The sequence below is a fragment of the Callospermophilus lateralis genome, chromosome 2 (genome assembly GCF_048772815.1).
Source record: "Callospermophilus lateralis isolate mCalLat2 chromosome 2, mCalLat2.hap1, whole genome shotgun sequence".
NCBI classification, from domain to species: Eukaryota; Metazoa; Chordata; class Mammalia; order Rodentia; family Sciuridae; genus Callospermophilus; species Callospermophilus lateralis.
The window spans coordinates 37,790,103-37,812,819 of record NC_135306.1 but is presented as its reverse complement, the minus strand read 5'-3'; the positions used below and the strand labels follow the sequence as shown (position 1 = coordinate 37,812,819).

Here is a 22,717-nt window from a genome sequence, read left to right as displayed (position 1 = left end):
AAGATTAATTTATTTTAAAAAATCTCCCACAGTTGGGTGCAGTGGTGCACACCTGTAATCCAAGTATCTAGGGAGGCTGAGGCAGGTGGGTCAAGAGTTCAGCAAAAGCGAGGCGCTTAGCAACTCAGTGAGACCCTGTCTCTAAATAAAATACAAAATAGGGCTGGGGATGTGGCTCAGTAGTCAAGTGTCCCTGAGTTTAATCCCCAGTACACCCCAACCGACCGCCCCCCCAAAAGAAGACCTCCTATTTAAGTTCGAAATAAAGACATTGGGGCTGGGGATGTGGCTCAAGCGGTAGCATGCTCGCCTGGCCTGCGTGCGGGCGGCCCAGGTTCGATCCTCAGCACCATACACAAAGATGTTGTGTCCACCAAAAACTGAAAAATAAATATTAAAAATTCTCTACATTGACATTGCCCTACACTTTTTTTTTTTTTTTTTTTTGGCTACCAGGCTTTGAACCCAGGACATCACATCCCAGGCTTTCTTCCTCCCTCCCTCCCTCCCTCCCTTCATTCACTCATTCATTCATTTGTAGTGCTAAGGATCGAACCCAGGGCCTTACACATGCCAGGCAAGTCTCTACCACTGAGCCACAATCCCAGCCCTTTTTATGTTTCTATTTTGAGACAGGTTCTCATTAAGTTGCTTAGAACCTCACTAAGTTGCTGAGGCTGGCTTTGAACTTGTGATCCTTCTGTCTCAGAGTCCCAAATCTTTGGGATTACCGGTGTGCACCACCACACTTGGCAAATTATATTTTTCCAACTAAAGTTTGAAATCACATCCATATTTTAAAATGCAATTCATCTCTTCCATGGTATTAAACAAAATTTCCTGAGAACATACCAAATGTTAAATATACTTTCTCTACACAGTTATGTATATGTCTAGCCCAAATGTTTACATATAAACACACTTTATTAACTCAAAAAGATTCTATTGTTAAGAAAATTAACACATTCCTTTCCAAGGCTGCCAATAAAATTATTGAATCACAAGTGCAAAATCCAGTACACAGGGGCTGGGGTTGTGGGTCATTGGTAGAGCATTTGCTAGCACATGTGAGGCCCTAGGTTTGATCCTTAGCACCACATAAAAATAAATAAATAAAACAAAGATGTAAAAACAAAAAAATCCAATTACACAGATATGGCCTACTTAAGCTAGACACAGTGGCACATGCCTATAATCCCAGCTACTTGGGAAGCTACAGCAGAAGGATTATAAATTCCAGGTCAGCCTTGGCAACTTAGTGAGACCTTTATCTCAAAATGAAAAACAAAAACAGGTAGGAGATGTAGCTCAGTAGTGGTGAAGTACCCCTGGTTCCTCTGTGCCTAGGAAAAAAAAACCTAAAACCTCTAGTGAAATTATCTTTTTAAGTACAATTAAAAACAGATTACAAAAATCAGCATATCCTCTGCCGGAAACATACCTGTTTAACTTTAGCTTCAAAATCTGAATCATTCTTATCAAAGATCACTTGAGCGAGACGCATTTGTTCAGCTGTTGCCTAGAAAGCACATACAATTGGTAAAGATTTGAGCAACAAAAATGTAAGTTAAATGCTAAATTTGGGTCAAAAAATAAAGCTCTCAAGCACTAATCACTAGTAATAGAAATATAAACTAACACAACAAAATTCTGAATTTTAGATCTCAACTATATACAACCCATTCCCATAAGATAAAAAACATCAAATTAAATAGTGAAAAGGACACATTCCTCTGTAAAGGACTTAAAGCTCTTGTTCATCTTTATTGATCATGCAACTTATTTGGGTTTTCTTTCACTTGAGGAGGTGGGGGAACCAGCACAAGAGAAAGAAGAACAAAAAACAATGAAAACAAACTGCTAGACACAGGCTTGGAACCATTCTGGGGTCAAAAAAGCAAAGAAATCTCTGCTGTCAACTCTTAAAAGATACCTTTATCAGTTCTGAAGACAAAAGGTTGTATTTTTTAGCTAAAAAGAAAATATTTTTAAAGTCATCCCTTTTTTAAAATCATAATTTTAGAAATTTTTAATTAAAAGCTACAATATTAAAATTAGTTGCCTCTGCAGAAAATGCTCTTCCAGTTACTTTATTCATTCAAAATCTTTTTGTTTTCATAAACCAAATTACTAAATTTTAAGATTTCCCCTTGTGATCTTTCTGACAATAGAACACGGATGACTCAACAGTAATAATGTACCCATCTGGTATCTTAGTTTTGATAAAGGTATCATTATTATTACAACAGCAAAATTATTAAGAGTATACAGAAATTCTTCATTCTATCTCAATCTAAAATTCTTTCAAAATTGTTTGCTTTTTAAATTACCTTTCTTTCCTTTCCCCAGTATGGGGGGGATTAAACCCGGGGCTGCTCTACATCCCAAGCTACATCCCAAGCTCTTTTTTATTTTTTACCCTGGAACAGGGTCTCACTAAGTTGCCGAGGCTGCCCTACAACTTGCAGTCCTTCTTGTTCCAGCCTGAGTAGCTGGGATAATAAGAACCCATCACCAAGCCTGGCTCCTTAAGTAGTCCTTTCTAACTAAAGTTCGCATTAACTCCTAACACAATATTTTAAAAGCTAAACAGTTTAGTAAATTATTTTAGAAGGAAAAGACCACAAGGAACTAATGAACAGCTTTTCATCTTAGGTTTCAATATATACTGCATTAAAATCAAGTAATCTCAACTAAAGTGGGGGAAGGTTGATGGCATTTTTTCTCCATAGAACACTTTTCTCTCTAGACCTTTTCAGTCCATAGGTGTATAATTATACAAACTCTAGGAGCTGTGGTCATCTCAGGTCAATGCAATGGTCAATTCTGTCATGCCAATCTATGCCTACTATGACCTCAGTTTAACTGCTACAATGCTGCGACATTATACCCAGAAAGATATTCATACAGAAACTCAGTGTCACATTTATTAACAATTTTACCTCAATCCTTCCCAGTATATGTAAGGGCCTTAAATATACTCCCATTATACCTACTGCACATCAGATAAGAATTCCCCTGACCCATAACTGAGAAGTTTCAGCCCTACAGCCAAAAAACAAACCGCACGATAGATAAATGGATGAGTTAAGAGGAAAAACCAAAAGTGAAGATAATCTCTAGAAAGACAGCATGTTCACATTATAATTTGAATTTGTGTAATGGCAAACTTCTTTGAATGAAAACAGATCATCAGTGACCCTGGTGCTAAATGCATACTTGAAGAGGTTGCTCATAATGCCAGTACCAATCAATACTCTCCACTGTCTGACTCTTCAATCTAAAAAATATGTACGTTACTCTAATTTAAAAATGCTCTACACAAAGTACACAAAGATGTATAAACAACCAACAGTAAAAAAAAAAAAAGTCTACTTTTTTAAAACAGTTCCCAAAATTAGTTGAGTCAACTAAAAAAAAAAAAAAAAAAAAAAAAGGTCACTTTAATTAACAAAAATGTTGTATAGGGGCTGGGGACGTAGCTCACTGATAAAGAGTATTGAATTTATGCTGCATTTACAAGTTCAATACCCAGCACACACAATTGAACCCCCCCAATTTGGCTTAATTTTTTTTTTTTATTATTGTGTTTGCATTGAACCCAGGGATACTTCGCCACTGAGCTACATTCCCAGTTCTTTTTATTTTTTATTTTAAGTTATCACTAAGTTGCTTAGAGCCACACTAAGTTTCTGAGACCAGCCTTCAGCTTGAAATCCTCCTGCCTCAGTCTCCAAAGTCACTGGGGTTACAAATGTGCACTAATGTGCCCAGCTATTAAATCAAATTTTATTTTTTTCTTTTTATAGTACTCAGGATTGAACCCAAGGGAGCTTTACCACTGAAATACATTCCTAGTCCAGCCTCATATTTGCAATCCTCCTGCCTCAGCCTTCTGAGTCACTTGGATTACAGGCATGCACCACTGAATCCATTTAATTTTTATTTCTTATTTGACTAGCAAGGACAAAAATTCAAATATATATTGATTGCAGGCTGGAGGTGTAGCTGAATAGTATAACACCTACCCATTATTCAAGAGGATGTGAGTTTAATCCCCAACACTGCAAAACAATAAATAAAAAGAAAATTATATCCATTAATATGGAACATGATTTAAAAAGACAAATAAGCAGAAAGATACTAGAGTTTAAACATCACCATTTAAACAGTATATATGCTGATTCAGATAAGAATTGTTAACAGACGTTAATTTTAAAAGGGAACGTTTGATAAAGAATAGAGTATTTGCACAAGGTCTTCAGGTATCTCCCAAAATACTGGTATATTCTAGAAGAAACATAATAGAGACAGTGGACAAAACCCAGACTAAGTGATGAAAATCAACATCCTCCATGAGCAACACGCAAACATCATGTGACTCTAGGTATGATATTCTAAAAGAAATACACTAAACATTGTGGCATGATAGTGTAATGGTACACACCTTTAATCCCACATAACAGAAAGTTCAGGCAGGAGGATTATAACTTCAAAGTCAGTCTGGATAATTTAGCAAGACCCCATCTGTACATTTTTAAAAAGAATGTGAATGGGACTGAGGTTGTAGTTCGGTGATAAAGCACTTGTCTAACATATGTGAGGCACCATGTTCAATTTTCAGCAGCATATATAAATAAAATAAGCATCCATTGGCAACTAAATATATACAGATTTTTAAAAAAGAATGGGAATGTAGCTCAATGGCAGACTGCTTGCCTAGATGTGCAAAGTCCTGGGTTCAAACCCCAGTACTGCAAAATAGAAAAAAAAAAAAAAAAAATCAAAACTTGACATCAGTTACATATTATTCCCATCAGACACTTACGGCCTGAATCCAATTGTCAAGATTGAAGAATATTTTATACAATAACTGATCTACATTTATTTGAAATTGCCAATATTAAAGAAGACTAAGAAACTGCAGAATATTACAGGAGTCTAAAGAAATGCCAACTAGCTGGATGCAATGGTGCACGCCTGTAATCCCAGTGACTCAGGAGGCTAAGGTAGGACCATCACAAGTTTCAGGCCAGCATCAGCAACTTAGCAAGACCCATAGCAACTTAGGAAAACCTTGTCTCAAAAACAAGGGGGGCGGGGGGGCTGGGATTGTGGCTCAGCAGTAGAGCGCTCGCCTAGCGCGGGCAAGTCCTGAGTTCGATCCTCAACACCACATAAAAATAAGGGCATTGTGTTGTGTCCATCTACACCTAAAAAAAATTAAAATTTAAAAATTAAAAAAAAAAAACAGGACTAAGGATATAGCTCCTTTGATAGAGTAAACACCTAGCATGTGAGAGGCCCCAAATTTGATCACCAGAACCACAATTTAAATCAAGTCTTTTTTTTTTTTTAAGTTATAGATAGACACAATATCTTTATTTTACTTTATTTTTTATGTGGCGCTGAGGATCGAACCCAGGGCCTCGCACATGCTAGGGGAGCAATCTACCACTGAGCCACAACCCCAGCCCCAGCACCACAATTTAAAAAGAGGGAGAGAGAAAGAGAACAAGATTTAAGACATGTAAAGAAAATACAAGCCCAGAATTTAGAGCCAACAAAACTTACTTTATACTCAAATATAAAGGGCGTAAGTTATACCCATGAGCCTTTCCTAACAGAATGACTTGACATAACCAAAATGACGAGACATTGATATTTAGTGCTGATGATAAATACCAAATGAATACTTATTGTGAAACTAAAACTAGCTGACCCTAATAGAAATCCCTGGATTAGAAAGGGAAACAAAGGAAAGGGAGGAGGAAGAGAAATAGAAAAGACAGTAGGATTAATCAAGCATAACTTTCCTAGTCTTATATTTGTATACATGACCAGGGTAACTCTACATCATGTACAACCACAGAGAGCGGGAACCTAAATAGAATAAATTATACTCTATGTATGTATATTCTGCCAAAATACATTCTACTGTCATGTAAAACTAAAATGAATTAAAAATATTGATATTACCAATAGCTTTGGAGGCTAAGACAGGAGGATCACGAGTTCAAAGCCAGCCTAAGCAACTTAGCGAGGCACTAAGCAACTCAGTGAGACCCTGTCTCTAAATAAAGCACAAAATAGGGCTGAGGATGTGGCTTAGTGGTTGAGTGCACCTGAGGTTCAATCCCCAGTACCAAAACAAAATATAAATTAAAATTTTAAAAAACTATGATAAAATTAAGACAGTATTATAATACACAATGGGTACAAAAACAATGCAGATATGATACAATTATTTAAAAAGGAAAAAGGGAGAGAAACTGCGCAACTTCCAGATGCACAAGTCTCACAGGTTTACCTGAAAGAGTAGATGCACCAGCCTGTCGTTCAGGCTGACTTGGACTTCCACATTATTACTTTTTAAATTGAAGGCCACCGTTTTCAAGCAAAATACACTTTTTAAGGTGAATAGAGGTGGTCTTGTAACAAGGCTGTGAAAGGGAAAAGATCACGTAGTAACTGTCACATAGAAGAAAGCATATACAGACAGGGGCTGAGATGGATGTAGCTCAATGGTACAAAATGTACCTAGTGTTCCAATCCCAAGGACCAAAACAAGAAGCAGAAACCATACACAAATTGTTGAACCTTAGCAAAGTGACTAATTTATTCAAGAAAATAATTGGTTGTGTGATGCTGGTAATAATAGCTGAAAATGGTTCCAGATACTGAGAAACATCATGAGGCAGCAAACTACAAAAGTATGGCTATGAGTTTCTTATTATATAAAAGGATAGCAGACAATTCTCATGTTCATACAGAGTGTGCCTCTTGACTATGGAATAATTTTTATTACTAATGAAAAAAAACAAAGTGCCACCAGGTATGGGGGCATATGCCTGTAATCCAAGAGAATCAGGAGGTTGAGGCACAAGGATTGCAAATTTCAGGCCAGCCTCACAACTTATCAAGGCCCCTATTATCAAATTAAAAAATAAAAAGGGCTGGGGATGCGGCTCAGTAGCTAAGTTCCCCTGGGTGCAATTCTGGGTACAAAAAAAAAATCTCAAATCAAATGAACCCAGCAATAACCAAAACAACAACCAAAGCAATTTCCTTGAAAATGTATATAGAAAATATTTGACTAGACATTTGTTCTATCAATTAACCCATCTAAAATAGGTGGAATAGGGCTGGGGTATAGCTCAGTGGCAGAGCACTTGCTTTAGCATGTGTAAGGCATGGGTTCAATCCCTAGCACCACATAAAAATAAACAAAATAAAGACATTCTGTCCATCTACAACTACAAAAAAAAATTATAAATAAATAAAAATAGGTGGAATAAAGTTAAAATTTTTAAACTTAAAGAAAAATCTTAAAAGGAATAGATTGATGCACAGCTTTTTACTCTGCAGAATAAACATTTATATTTAGTGTGTTAAATACTGACACATTGACCATCATTTATAAAAACAAGCTAACATTGATATAGGATTCTGGGATGTAAAAGGAGCCAATTCCATTCCTGTGTAATTCAGATCAGTACTAGGTCAAAGAGAGATTGGAATAAGAGTAGAAAATACAGAGGTAGTATTAGCATTATTAGATGTTACATAAAGTGGGACAAAGCAAGTCAGTAATTTAGGGACATTCTAATTATACCACTCCTAGTTCTGAGGGAACCAGGATTATCAGTGTGGAAATGATAAGATGCAATACAAAAAAAATCAAAATCTATGAGCCCTGGGTTGGGGATGTGCCACAGTGGTAGAGTGCTTGCCTAGCATGAGCAAGTCCTTTGGTTCCATCCCCACCACTGCCAAAACAAACAAAACTATCAAACAAAATCATCATTAACTCATGAGGCATTTTACCTGAAAAAATTTTCATAGCCCTGTCCACTGAAGAGCCCTGAAAACAATAACCAAACGAGTAACAATAAACATCTTTAGCTGGGGTTATAGATCAGCAATAGAATACTTGCCTACCATGTGAGGCACTGAGTTCAATACTCAGCACCACATATAAATAAATAAAAATAAAGGTCCAGGGGCTGGGGACATAGCTCAGTTGGTAGAGTGCTTGCCTCACATGCACAAGACCCTGGGTTCAATCCCCAACATCATCAAAAAATAAAATAAAATAAAATAAAATAAAATAAAGGTACATGAACAACTAAAAAAAACCTAAAAACAACAACAAACATCTTCTGTTACCAAATTAAAGCTGCCAAATATCATTTCCAACTAAAATAAACCAGGGTCTTTACAGCAATGGATGATTCAAGTTACAAAGCAAAAAATACACAATATAAGTCTAGAATATTTTATCATAGCAGTTTATGAAGACACTATCAATGATTAGTATGACCACTTTCAAACTACTTGAAGAACCTTGCACTAACCAAAAATGGGTTAATCTGAACTTCAAAAGGCTAACTGACCCCAGGCATTGTGATGTATGCCTGTAATCCTAGTGGCTGAGGAGTCTGAAGTAGGAGGATCTCAAGTTTGAGGCCAACCTCAGCAACTTAGTTAGGCCCTAAGCAACTTAGTGAGACCCCATTTTAAAGCAAAAAAAAGTAACTGAAGCCTACCAAATTTTAAATTTGTGTACCACCAGAGAATTGAAAATACTGTGCTCTTTTTGTGTACAAGGAATTGCATTCTGCTGTCATCTATAACCAAGTAGAATAAAAAATAAAAATATGGATTATTTTAGCTGAGGATATAGCACAGTGTAGAGTACTTGCCTTCATAGCATGGAAGATGCCCTGGGTTTCATTGCCAACATCAACACACAAAAATAGTAATTATTCACCTTTGAAAGATTGATAAATGGGATTAGGGTTGCGGCTCAGTGGTACAGCGCCTATCTAGTGCATTTGAGGTGCTGGATTCAACCCTCAGCACCACATATGAATAAATAAAAAATAAAGATATTGTGTCTACCAACAACTAAAAAAAAAAAATTTTAAAAAGACTCTTAAATACTCTTTGAAAGTATAATTATCATGAAACGCCATGAAAAAACAGTCAAAGACCAAAGAACCAAATAAGAAATTACCACTATTTGGATTTGATTCTAGAACAGAAAAAAGGCACTGATGGAAAAACAACCAAATCCAATTAAAGTCAAAATTTAGTTGATGTTGTACCAATGTTATCATCTTAGACTAAGTAATTGACACTAAATCTAATCAAACAAAAAGGATAATTGGGAAATTATAGACATTAAATTTAAAACCCTATACTAACACTTCAAAACGGTGACACTGGTCTGCTAGATATTTAAAATCAAAACTTGGAGAGCAAAGTCAAGGAAGTAAAAGCATTGGGAATGGGAGGAATCAGCCAATATTTCAGACTTTGCCCTCTAAAGTCATCCAGAACTCAGAGAAAGACAGAACTCCTTTACAGGGACCTGCAACTCCACGAGTCACCTGACTTCCCAATTAGAAGGATTCTGAGAACCCTAGAGAACAGGAATAAAATCAGTACATAATCTGCAAAGAGAAGGGTCATTGGAAAGGAAAGTGTCCCTGATGGGAAGCCACATATGGTCAGCAAGACATGGACCAATCCTGGCAGATAGCACAACTGGTACAGGAAAGCTAAAAGAGCCCAGAGGCTTCTCCCAAGTTCCCAAGGGTGATCTCTGACAAATCTCAGCTGAATCATAATTGTAGATAAGAAAAAAGTCAAATTTGACCAACTTAGTCTTTTATTTTTTGGTACCAGGGATTGAACTATTGAACTCAAGAGTGCTTAACCACAGAGCCACATCTCCACCCTTTTTTTTATGTTTTCAGATAAGAAACTTAGTAAGACCCTATCACAAAACATTAAAAAAAAAATAAGTGAAGATGGAATTTAGAGACCCTAGGAACTCACTAAGTTGCTGAGGCTTTGAACTTAGGATCCTCTTGCCTCAGTCTCCCAAGTTGCTGAGATTACAGGCATCGAATACCATGCCTGGCTTAATCAACTTAGTCTTAAACAACCTGGCAGGAGAGTAACTAAAACAGAGTCACAGAGTTGTTGTTGTTTTTCTTTTTTTGTACTGGGGATTGAACCCAGGGTACTTTATCACTGAGCTATACCCTTACATCCCCCCTCTTTTTTTTTTTTTTTTTTTTTTTTTGGTAGTCAGGGTCTCGCTAAATTGCTGAGTCTGGTCTCAAACTTGTGATCCTCCTGCCTCAGCCTCCCTGGACACTGGATTACAGGCAAGGACCATCATGCCCAGCCATACATAGACATTTAAAAGACAAAAGACAATGGCTCTTTTTTTTTTTTTAATTTTTTTTTTTTTTAGTTGTAGTTGAACATAATACCTTTATTTTATTTATTTACTTTTATGTGGTGCTGAGGCTTGAACTCAATGCCTCGCATTTGCTTGGCGAGCACTCTACCACTGGGCCATTACCCCTGCCCAACAATGGCTCTTTTAATGTAACTTAAAATGTACACTTATATCAGTTCTCCCACAAGTAAGTCAAACTGGGAGGTTACAAAGAAAGTGTTACAAGACACTACCAGAGTCACAAATTTGTTCTGAATAAATTTGAGACCTACAAATTTTCCTAATCTCCTACATAAGTAAACCTAATTTGTTTTTCATTGGTATGATTATTCCTAATATTTATCCCTCAGTTGGTCTAAAAGATATAACGTGGTACCAAAAAATCCTTACTGACTTTACCAAGAGAGTCTTAAGTAACACAACTAAAGGGATCCTTCTGCTAACACAAAAATAATGACAATAAAAAGGCATTGTTATATAAATCTGATGACATTCCTACAGCTCAAGGGAAACCTGTGGCATTATAAAAACTAAATGTCCTGTATGTTTTTAACAACTCTACTGAGGTTTCTAAAGCCTCAAATAGTCTCCACTCACAAATAAATGACATGAGACCACACGTTAAAGCTCTAGTAAGTTAGCATCTTTGTGGTCTTTAGAGACTGGCTCTTAACACTCATTATTTAAAAAATAATTAATTATTTTAAAATATTTAAATAATTTTAAAAAAAATATTACTTTGCTGTATTGTTTGTTGTTGTCCTAGCATGATTCAAGCCCCATAAAATACCTTTTTCCAGTCACCTGTCAACCACTATCATATACCTCTGGACTTCTCTGATGGGAAACACATCCACAGAACCAATAAGCTCCAGATGGTCATGGAAATACCACCCTCCATGAAAGCTCTCCTAACTTCTATGAAAGCCCTTTAGATAGAGTACCTCCCTCAGAGGTCCTGGCCGGCGCAGCCAACCCCCTTAACATCATGAAGCAGCCTGAGTGGTCATCATCCATTTTCCCCTAATGGCAGTTAGAGGTACTTCATTCAGGGGGGTAATATGAGACAGAAAGATAAACCACTTACAGGCAGCCAGGAAAAGGATCTTAGAAGAAAAGGAAGAAGAGAGAATTGGGAAATCAAAATGTCTGATCCCATCTATTCCTAACCACAAGCACAGCTCCTTAAAAACCCCTAGACATGACTAACCCCAAGAGGTACTTTCCCTTGTGCCAACAAGGGGTTTCGAAATCACTTTTCTCTAGATTTTAAATTGATTTGCCACTTTTCTAAATCCTATATCCCACCAATCATCTAGAGACAATAAAGCCCTAAAACCCCGAGACAACAAAAACCATTGCATCCCTCTCTTGGGACCCCCCTCCCTCTTCAGGAGCTCTGCTTTCTTTCTAGTACTCCAATAAATCCTATTATTTGCTTTCAAATAAATACATAAAAGAATTTTAATAAGTGATTGTTAGACACAAGTTAGCAAACCATGGTCCTGGGTTGGTTTTTTTGGGTTTTCTTTGTTTTGTTTTGTTTCGTTTGCATTGCAGGTCAATTAGAAAAGTTTTTAATACTTTCAACTGGTTAATTAAGGGGGGGAAATATACAACACATACTGTATGAGGGCTGCAGAGCAAAAAAATACATACTATCTGATCCCTCAAAAAAGTTTTGCCATCTCTTCATGTAAAATGTTAAAAAAGTAGGTAGGTGACTATCAAGATCTCTGTTCTTTTCTTTGTAACTTTTTGGTCTACTCCTTTTTATGTTATTTCTGAGATAAATTAATAGAAACTGAGAAAAGATTTGTAGAAGCCTTGATTTACCCCTGGTCAGTAAGAAGCACAGCTGCAACAATCACATCTAAATGTAGAATAAGGAAAGTAGTCTTGGGGCCTCAGTCCTCACCTTATGGGATCTGACAATATGTCCTGAGAGACAGTGTTAGAACTGAATCGGGTTAGAGAAAACCCAGCTTGCTGACTGGTGGGGAGAAATCCCACACCTTTTGAGGTCACAATAATCTTCAGTGTTGATTGTTATAGTGTAATAACAATGGGAAAATGGGAAGTTAATTTTCATGACAAACATTATGAATTTCTCCAAAAATACAAAATGAATAATAGCCAGATTATTGAACTCTAGCTTATATGTTCCAGGTTCTTTAACAGAAAAACTTTACAGAAAAGAAAGGATGAAACAGAAGGGAGGAACAACAGATTACAGCAATTGTGATTATTTTTATTTTCTTTTAACAAGCAAAGACTAAATAGCAGCATCTAGAGATACAATGAATGATAAAAATCTAAGAACCTCTAAAGTCAAAATGGGAGCTAAGGGTAGCTCAGTGACAGAGCTCTAGACTACTATGTGAAAGGCCTAGGGAACAACATATAACACTGGAAAAAAAGAAAATTATAGTAGTTACTTTGGGGAGGAAAGAAGGGATTAAAATTGAGAAAGAAGGCTAGGTGTGGTGGCATACACCTATAATCTGAGATACTCTCGAGGCTCAGACAGGAGGATTGCAAGTTCAAGGCCAGCCCCGGCAACACGGAAAGACTGTGGTCTCAAAATAAATTTAAAAAAAACAAAACAAGTTTTTAAAAAAGGCTGGAAATGTAGCTCAGTGGTAAAGTATCCCTTTACCAATGAATCAGGATCATTCACTCCCAACTGGTGCATTCTGTTAAAAATTTGTGAAGTAGATTCTTAAGTTGAATGGAAGTCACAGAAATGGGGGGAAAGAAAATTTCTTTAAAATCCTAGAAGGAGTAAGTTGTGGGGGCACATATCTGTAATCCCAGTAACTGGCATGCCTGAGGCAGAAAGCACAAATCCATGGCAAGCCTCAGCAACTTAGTGAGACCCTGTCTCAAATTTTTTTTTAAATATTTATTTTTTAGTTGTAGTTGGACACAATACCTTTATTTTATTTATTTATTTTTTATGTGGTGCTGAGGATTGAACCCAGGGCCCCTGCACATGATAGGAAATTGCTCCAGCTGAGTCACAACACCAGCCCCCTGTCTTAATTTTTTAAAAATTTAAAAAAGAACTGGCAGGACTGTGTTTATAGCTCTACCGAGCACTTGCATAGCACTGGGCTCAATCCTCAACAAATATAGATAAATAAATAAATAGATGTATTGTGCCCATCTCAACTAAAAAACTTAATGAAAAAAAGAACAGGGGGTTTCCCTCAATGGCAAAACACCTCAGGGTTCAATTCCCAGGATCCCCCAAAAAAGTAGCTAGGCATGGTGGCACACTCCTATAATTCCAGCTACTTAAGAGGCTGGGGCAAGAGATCACATATTGCAGGTCATCCCCTAGACAATTTGGCAAGACCTCTTACAAAATAAAAATAAAATAATTTAAAGGGGTGGCAATGTGGCTCAGTGCTAGAGCACCCTGGGTTCAATTGCTAGTATTGCAAGAACTAAAAACGAAAAAGTACTGGAAGATCCTACTTGAAGATGTAAGCATTGGTAAACTCTGACAGCGATTTGTGGTAATTTTTATGTCTTTCTTTTCTTTCCAAGTTTCTAATTTAAACACATTTATTTTATAATTAGGGGAAAAAGCTATTTTAAATAAGTAAACATCCTAGGCATATGGTATACACCTGTAATCCCTTCAACTCAGGAGGATCACAAGTTCAAAGCCAGCCTTAGCAACTTAGGGAGAGCCTGTCTCAAAACAAAACAGGCTGGAAATGAGGCTCAATGGTTAAGTGACACTGGGTTCAACTCCTGTTACAAAAAAAAAAAAAAAAAATCAAGAGTTAGGGCAAAAGATTGACAATGTGAAAATGATCGTAGTATACAAAGAAAATCACCAGAATTCTACAGTTGCTCATGCAAAGAAAACAGAGACTTAGATGATTTATGGAATAGTACACTGCTTGCCTAGCACGGGCAAACGCCTGGCTTCAATCCCCACTAGCAGAAATTCAAAATAAAATAAAATTGTAAACAAATATTATACGCTAGTCAATGATACACATGCTGAAATGTTTAGAAAAAAATTACATTGAAGTCTTACTTTGAAATGCATCAAAATCCAAGAAAAAAAAAATAAAGACAATGACAGCTAAGCAAAGCAAATATAGAAGAAAGGCAATTTGATGTATATGAATCCTTACAGCATAACTTAACTTTTCTTTATGTTTAATCATTTACATAATAAAATGCTGAAGGTGGTGTCAACTTCCACAGAAGGGAAAAGCAGCCCTAAAGGAACCCAAAAACAGGGGGGAAGGGGGTGGACAAGAGTTAAATAGGAGCTAAAATAAAGAGATAAAAGAAAAAATCCTAGGGGCTGAGGTTGTGGCTCAGTGGCAGAGTGCTTGCCTCACACATGTGAGGCACTGGGTTCAATTATCAGCACCACATGAACAATAAATAAATAAATAAAATAAAGATATTGTGTCCATGTTTAACTAAAAAAATTTTTTGAAAAAAATCCTAGGGCTGGGGATGTGGCTCAAGCGGTAGTGCACTCGCCTGGCATGCGTGCGGCCCGGGTTCGATCCTCAGCACCACATACAAACAGAGATGTTGTGTCCGCTGAAGAAAACTAAATAAAAAATAAATATTAAAATTCTCTCTCTCTCTCTCTCTCACTCTCACTCTCTCTTAAAAAAAAAAAAAAATCCTAAGAAAATGAAATCATGTATCAGTTGTGGACAATCAGTCATTCACTACATGGTGAGTTCATTACAAGAATGTGTCTGATTTGATCAAGATGTTTCAGACAGAAGATACCTCATATAGAAATATCAGAGTATAATACCAAGCTCAGAAAACCTGGATGAAATCTTTCTGAAAAAGAGTGTGAAAACAGGCAAGAACAGCAACAAATGATGGCTTTATAAATGATAATATATCATTTGTTTTGCAATGCTATGATAACCCAGGGACTTATACATGCCAGACAAGGACTCTATCATGGAATTATACCCCCAACCCAAGGCAGCAATATTTAAACTTAATTGTACATATTTTTGTAAATATACACAATTTATAAAAACAAATCTTCCCTGATTCTGTTAAGACATCTATAAAATATTAAGAAAAAAGAACATGAATTTACAGAACCTGGCACAGGTTTTAAGCAGAACAGTCACTAATGGCCTCATGCATGCTAAACATGAGCTCTACATCTGAGCTACACCCTAAACCACTACATGTTTTCATTTTGATACTGTATCACCCACGAATTGTTTTACAGGAGTAATAATGGGGATGGAACCCAGGTGTGCACAGCCACTAAGCTACATCCCCACCCCTTTTTATTTGTCCTTTTGAGACACAGTTTTGCTAATTTGCCAAGGCTGGCCTCAAACTTTTGATCTTCCTTCCTCAGACTCCCAAGTAGCTGGGATTACAAGCAAGTGCCATCATGCCCAGCTACCTATACATGTCTAACTCTAAAGTCATTACTCATCGCCATATGTAAATACCAATCCAAGACTTAGCTTTTTCAGCTTAAGTAAATTATGATTCAGATGTTTTTTGTATTTTTCTTCAGTGATATCATCTGTTTTATTCCCTACAGGGTACAGACTAGACAACTTCTGAAAGCACAGCTGATATACTTAACAGCTGTTAACAAGCACAGTACTGCAACATTAGCACTAGCATATTAATAAAATGTAAAATTTTAATCAGAATATTAAATTTCTTCCTTTATAAAATACTCTACATGCCTTAGTCAAGAAGAAAATTACTTTATTCAATAAACACTTCAATAAATATTTGATAAATAAACCACCAAACATAAATTAAGAGTATAATAGGGAAGTTACCAGGCTGAGCTCTAGAAGTGTCAAGAGGTCTGTACAGCTTGGGGAAAAAAGAGGAAAAAGCAGGGTCAACTGGTAATTCTATGTTAAACAGAATAGTGCACCCTCCCCATTAGTGACATCCAACAAGACAATTTTCAAATTAAAAGAAAATATGGCTAAGAAAGCATCATCACTGTCTTCCTCAGGATCTTTTACCCATGCATATGACCTATAAAGAGCTAAGCTGCTTTCACAGTAAAAAAAAAAAAAATGTGCTGATAGCTTTTCTAATGAGCCAAATGTTTTTCATAGAATCTGTCACCCAGAAAATTTGGAAACATAATGAAGTAAGGTTATTTTTTAAATCATCCTTGTACCTACCAAAAATAAATGTTATTAACATAGTCTAATAGCCTTTTTTCATTAATACATTTTACTTCTTTTCTCAGATAAACAGAAACTATTCATTTTCCATGACATTTTATAACATAATTTTTAAGTATTATTATAATTACTTCATATTTTATGTGGTATATACAATAAACACAGGTTATTAATTATCATCCACAACCTTCCATGATTTTCAATTCCTTTCAATCATCCTGAAAAGTAAATATCATATGCCATTTTATATTTTAAAAAACTAGTTTGCATCTCCAAGATAATAGAAAAACACCATTTTTAAACAAGCGATAAAAATAATCACTAGAATGAGACAAACATATTCTATTACATCATGATATGATGGATTAAGATCCTATCACTTGGGCTGGGGCTGTAGCTCAGTGGCAGAGGGCTTGCCTAGCATATCAAGAGGTCTGTGAGGCATTGGGTTCAATCCTTAGCACCACATAAAAATAAACAAATAAAATAAAGGCATTCTGACCATGTACAATTACAAAAAAATTTTAAAAAAAGAAAAATCAGATCACTTATACATTATTCATACCAAAAATGTACAACCCAATTCTAATCATGAGTAAATAATAGACAAATCCAAGCTGGAAAACACAGTATGAAGAAACTGGCTTATTTTCTTCAAACATGTCAATGTCATGAAACTAAGGAACAGTTCCACAGGAAGTGTCTGGTGATGTAACTCAGTGGCATATGCTTAGCATGCACAAGGTCCTGGGTTCAATTCCCAGGGCCAAGAGAAAGAGTGACAGAAACAGAGAGAGAGATTAAAGAGAACAGACACCTAAATACAATAAACGATCAAGGACTTAACTAAAAAACCTTATTGGGACAATTTAGGACAAATATAAATAAAATGGATGTCAAATTAATAATGACTTATTTTTCTTCTTTTTGGATAATTTTACTGTTTTATGCAAAAGAAGTCACTTTTTACAAAAACATATTAGTGTATTTAGGAGTAAAGAAGTATCTTATCTCTTCTCTCAAAAAGTTCAGCTGTACTAAGGGTATAGCTCAGCAGAAGAGAGCTTGCCTGGCACGCTCCAGCACCTGAGTTAAGCTCCAGCACCACACACACACACAAAAAAAATAGGGCTGTGGAAATGATGAATAAAGGCACAAACTAAATGTGGTAGATTATAAAGGGCTGGGAATATAGTTCAGTTATAAAGCAGCCTTGGATTCAACACCCAGCAAAAAAAAAAAAAAAAAGACTTAAGAAACTTATCTAATTAGTAACATGGGTAGACCAAGATCCAAACTCAGGTTTATATGGAATCAAAAGCGCTCTTCTTTTAGCATGCAACTTGGATAGATCATCTCAGAACACCCCTACCTCTAGACATTTGGGAATATAAGGGCTGAGGCTGTAACTCAGTAGTTGAGAGCTTGCCTAGCATAAATGAAGACCTAGGTTCAATCCTCAGGAACACACACACACAAAGTGGGTGGGTAACTAACATCTTATAGAAAAAAGTCAGGAGGATCGAAGCCAGCCTCAGTAACTTAGCCAGGCCCTTATAGGTAATTCAAACAAAGTCTCAAAAAAAAAAAAAAAAAAAGGGGGGGGCTGAGGATGTAGTTCAGTGGTAAAGTGCCCCTAGTTTCAATCCCTGGTACCACAACAACAACTACAAAAGGCACTTTGTTTCCAATTTAAGGTTACTTCCTTAGAAAATATTTTCCACTGCATAAGAAAAGATGAACAATTTTTCATTCTTTCCTTTGTGTGTGTGTCTCTGTGTGTAAGAGAGACAGAAACTGTGTGTCTGAGAGAGAGAGAATGTTTGTGTGTGTGTGTTTGTGTGTGGTGCTAGGGACTGAACCCAGGGTTTCCTGCATTCCATAACAAATCAATCAATCAATGGCCAGGGATGTAGATTGGTGGAAAAATGCTTGCTTAATTACCAACATGGGGGGGGGGTGTCTGTGTGTGTGTGTAAATAAATAACAAATAGAAAACCCTTTCTGAGGAAAGGAATATCCCCCTCCTCCTCCAATTTGGAGACTAATTCTTTGTAAATCAGCCCAAAGACTTTGCTTGGGAGGAAAGAAAAGGTATACAGTTTACAATCCCTACATTACATCGGGCTCTCCTTCAAAATCTTACTTTTCATTTTTAATGATTTGCTAAGTACAAATTTTTTTTAAATAAAAACAATCATTTTATTTATTAGCAGAGTTATACCCATGATTATGCTTAACTTCTATTTCTTCTTTGATAAGAGACAAATCATGAAATAAATTTTTCTTAAGAACTATAAAAAAAGGATCTAGCCCTCAAAGTTTTCCAACAATGGAGAGTCTTTCTTGTGAATAAACATCAAAGCTATGTGTGGTGATAAAAAGGCCTATAATCCCAGCAACTTGGGAGGCTAAAGCAGCAAATTTAAGGTTTGTAAATTCAGAGAGACCCTGTCTCAAAATAAAGAGCCAGGCAAGTAGCACAATGGTAGAACACCTCCGAGTTCCACCTGTAATACTACAAAAGAAAAACAAATACAAAAAAAAAGAAAACCACTTATAAGTAACTATCAAGGTACAGTCAAGTCATCAATCTGAAGTTATAATGAACTAGATGAGGTTTATTTACCCACTTACATAATGCCTCTGAAAAGAGGCTTGCCAATCTAGTCAATAAAGTATACAATGTTAACTGTACCAGGTACTATGCTTTCACTTTACTTGAATTATCTCACTTCATTTAAAATTAAGGACTGGAGGTGTAGTTCAATGTGGGAGTACTTGCCTAGCATAGAAGAGACCTTGAATTTCATCCCGAGCATCATCATCAAAAAAAAAAAAAAATGAAGAAAAAGAAAGCCAAGAAACTGACTCAGTAACTGGTAGCTGGAATACAGGATTAATTAGTTCTAATGGAACAGTATCTAATTGTACATGAATCAACAATATTACTTTTTCCTATTATTGACTATCTGCTTTTTAAACACAAGGTCCAAAATAGTGAGATTTCCTACAAAGGAAAACATTAAATCATGTGTTTTCCCTTAATTCTAAAAGAAACAAAAGTTCCACAAACACTTACCTGTACCACTTGTTTCTGTGGTTGTGTCGCCTGTGTTGTTGAAATCTGTGTTTTTTCCCGAGCACCTCGGCAACGGTCATTGCTCACTGAAGTCATCATGTACAGTATATACAAAATAGCGTATGTACAAAATAGAAAATCTGCAACAAAGTAGGAAATCATGCAAATCATGGTAAAAGGCAAACATAAGTCAGAGGAAAAGAAGATACATAAAATAAAAGTTCTCTGGAATACAAATTTTCAAGAAACAGCACTTTTTAAAAATATTTACTTTTTAGTTGTAATTGGACACAATATCTTTATTTTATGTATTTATTTTTATGTGGTACTGAGGATCGAACCCAGGGCCTCACACATGTTAGGTGAGGGCTCTAATGCTGAGCCACAACCCCAGCCCCAAGAAACAGCACTTTGATATCCAAGAATTTGCTTGTAGCATTTTGGAGGACAGTGTGACAAGAACTGTTCAAGAATCTTAGCAAGGCTAAATAAAAATCTCAAGGACAACTAATTTTAACCAGCAACAATCTTACCAGTATATATAGCTGCTACTACTTGTAGTAACTACTAGACTTTACTCAGCAAAAAACAAAATTCAAAATGTGATCTCAAGAAACAAGACAAGAGTAGGGATATCAGTGACAGTTGCTTGCCTAACATGGATGAGATACAGGTTATGAACCATGACATTCCAACTGTTTGCTTATAGATTCCAAACAATCGTGTTCATTAAAATGATTACTTTGTACTATTTATTCATCAGTGTTCCATTTATGAAAATAACCTAAGTACACTATATATAACAAAATGTGAACTTCTCCTTACAGGAGTGCCATCTGCTGATAAAAATCTGCACGTACAAAAGAAAAATACTTACACTAAAATGAATTTTGATTTACAAAAAATATTTCTATTACATTCAAACATAATATTGGTGCAATACACCTTTTTTTTTTTTTTTGGGGGGGGGGTAACCAGGGATTGACCTTAGGGGCACTCAAGACACTGAGCCACATCCCCAGCTGTATTTTATATTTTATTTAGAGACAGGGTCTCACCGAGTTGTTTAGTGCCTCACTTTTGCTGAGTAAGACTGGCTTTGAACTCCTATTTTTTCTCCTTCAGTCTCGTGAGGAGACTGGGATTATAGGCATATACCACCAAGGCCTGCAAGGTAATTCACCTTAATATTCACTTGTCAGGAAGGAAAACCATAAACTTCAATATATTTTAAAATATTAAAACTTTACTAATTTACTGAGGACATTAAAACTATCTCTATTCCAAATATCAATTTAGTGCAAAATGTTTCATAATGAATATAATTAGGTTACGAATAACAACCAAATTCCATGTGAAATATAAGTACGTTGCCCATTTTATGTTTAAGTATTATTTGGAAACTACAGTTTTTCCTTTATTAATTACTGGTCTACATTACATATTCATAAATAATTTCAATGAAAAACCTTCAACTTAAAAAAGGCAGATACATTTCTTGGAAAACAATAGAATTAATGACCCTAGACCTAGCTTTCAAGGATACTCAAATCAACAAATTCAGACTAACTTGTTTTCTGACAATCATGGATCTACATACTAAGGATGAAATGTCAGTCTTAGCCTGGCATAGCAGCACACACCTGTAATTCCAGCAACCAGGGAGTCTGAGGCAGGAGGATCACAATTTTGCGGCTAATCTCAACATTTAGCAAGACCTTTAGTGAGACCCTATCTCAAAAACAAAACAAGAGCTGGGGATATAGCTCAGTTATAAAGTACCCCTGGGTTCAATACCTAGTACCACAAGAAAGAAAGAAAAAAAGTCTTAATGCAAAAAATATCCAACAAAACAATTTCCAGGGCTGGAGATACAACTCAATATCAGAGCACTTACTTAATATGCATGAAGGGCTGAGAATATAGCTCAGTTGGTAGAATGCTTTCTTTATATGCACAAGGCCCTGGGTTCGATCCCCAGCACTTAAAAAAAAAAAAAAAAAAAGAAGCCCTTGGTTCTAATCCAGTACCCATCCCCGCCCAAAAAAAAAAAAAAAAAAAAAATTTTTTTTTTAAATAATCTTCCAGACACAAGAAATGTTGTCCCACTTACTTAAGAGGCTAGGGCAGGGGCTGGGGATGTGGCTCAAGTGGTAGTGTGCTCGCCTGGCATGCGTGCGGCCCGGGTTCGATCCTCAGCACCACATACAAACAAAGATGTTGTGTCCGCCAATAGCTAAATAAATATTAAAAAAAAAAAAAAAGAAGCTAGGGCAGGAGGATCCCTTCAGGACAGGAGTCCCTGAACAGCCTGGGCAACAGTGACATGGTGACACCCCATCTCAAAAAAAAAAAAAAAAAAAAAACTTCCTGATATAGAATTGAGATTTTGCAGAACATGGAGGTGGGGGTGTAATATGACTAAAATCCTCTGGAAAAACAGACTTCAGAAGATATATAAAGTTGGCCAGGGGCTAGAGTTATAGCTCAGTTGTAGAGTGCTTTCCTAGCACATGTGAAGAACTGGGTTCAATCCTCAGGACCACATTAAAAATAAAGAAAGGTATTATATCCATCTACAACTAAAAATATATTTTAAAAAAATAAAGAAAGAAAGATGGCCAGGCATGGGGTGGCCAGGTTCGAGGACAGCCTCAACAACTTCTGTGAGACTGTGTCTCAAAATAAAAAAAGACCTGGAAAGCTGAGCATGGTGGCACATGCCTTTAATCCCAGTAACTTGAAAGACTGTGACAAAATTGGGAAGACTGTCCCAAAATTTTAAAATGGGTGGTGGTATGGCTGGGATGTAGCTCAGGGTTAAATTGTCCCTAGGATCAATTTCTGCTTCCAAAAACAAAACAAAAAAATAAATAAAAATAAAACACCTTCAACTAATATACTATACTGTCTATGGGAAAAACATGTTATATCTACTGGAAACTGAATTATGTATAGTAAACATAATTGCTTCTTGGGCTGGGGATATAGTCTAGTGATAGAATGCTTGCCTATTATGAGTGAGGCATATCCAACTTCAGAATCACCAAAAAAGAAAAACAATTGTTTCTGCGCAAGACCCAGTTGCCAGAACTTACTAATTCAGTTTACACTTGTGTTCCATCCCTTGTATCATTTCCGACCCTGAAGAGCTCTACTACTCTGGAACAAGTTCCAGGAGAATTCTTAGAA

At 36.3% G+C, this 22,717-nt stretch overlaps 1 protein-coding gene across 1 annotated transcript in view; it reads right to left on the bottom strand.

Annotated features, from left to right (window-relative positions):
- Ubap2 (ubiquitin associated protein 2) overlaps window positions 1-22,717 on the bottom strand; it is a 63,039-nt gene that overhangs the window by 22,829 nt on the left and 17,493 nt on the right. The window contains exons 2-4 of the mRNA XM_076841332.1: window positions 19,526-19,665; window positions 16,081-16,117; window positions 1,442-1,519 (exon numbers count right to left, since the gene is read on the bottom strand). Of these exons, the coding sequence (XP_076697447.1) occupies window positions 1,442-1,519; window positions 16,081-16,117; window positions 19,526-19,605 (195 nt within the window). The 5' untranslated portion in view covers window positions 19,606-19,665. The remainder of the gene's footprint in view (window positions 1-1,441; window positions 1,520-16,080; window positions 16,118-19,525; window positions 19,666-22,717) is intronic.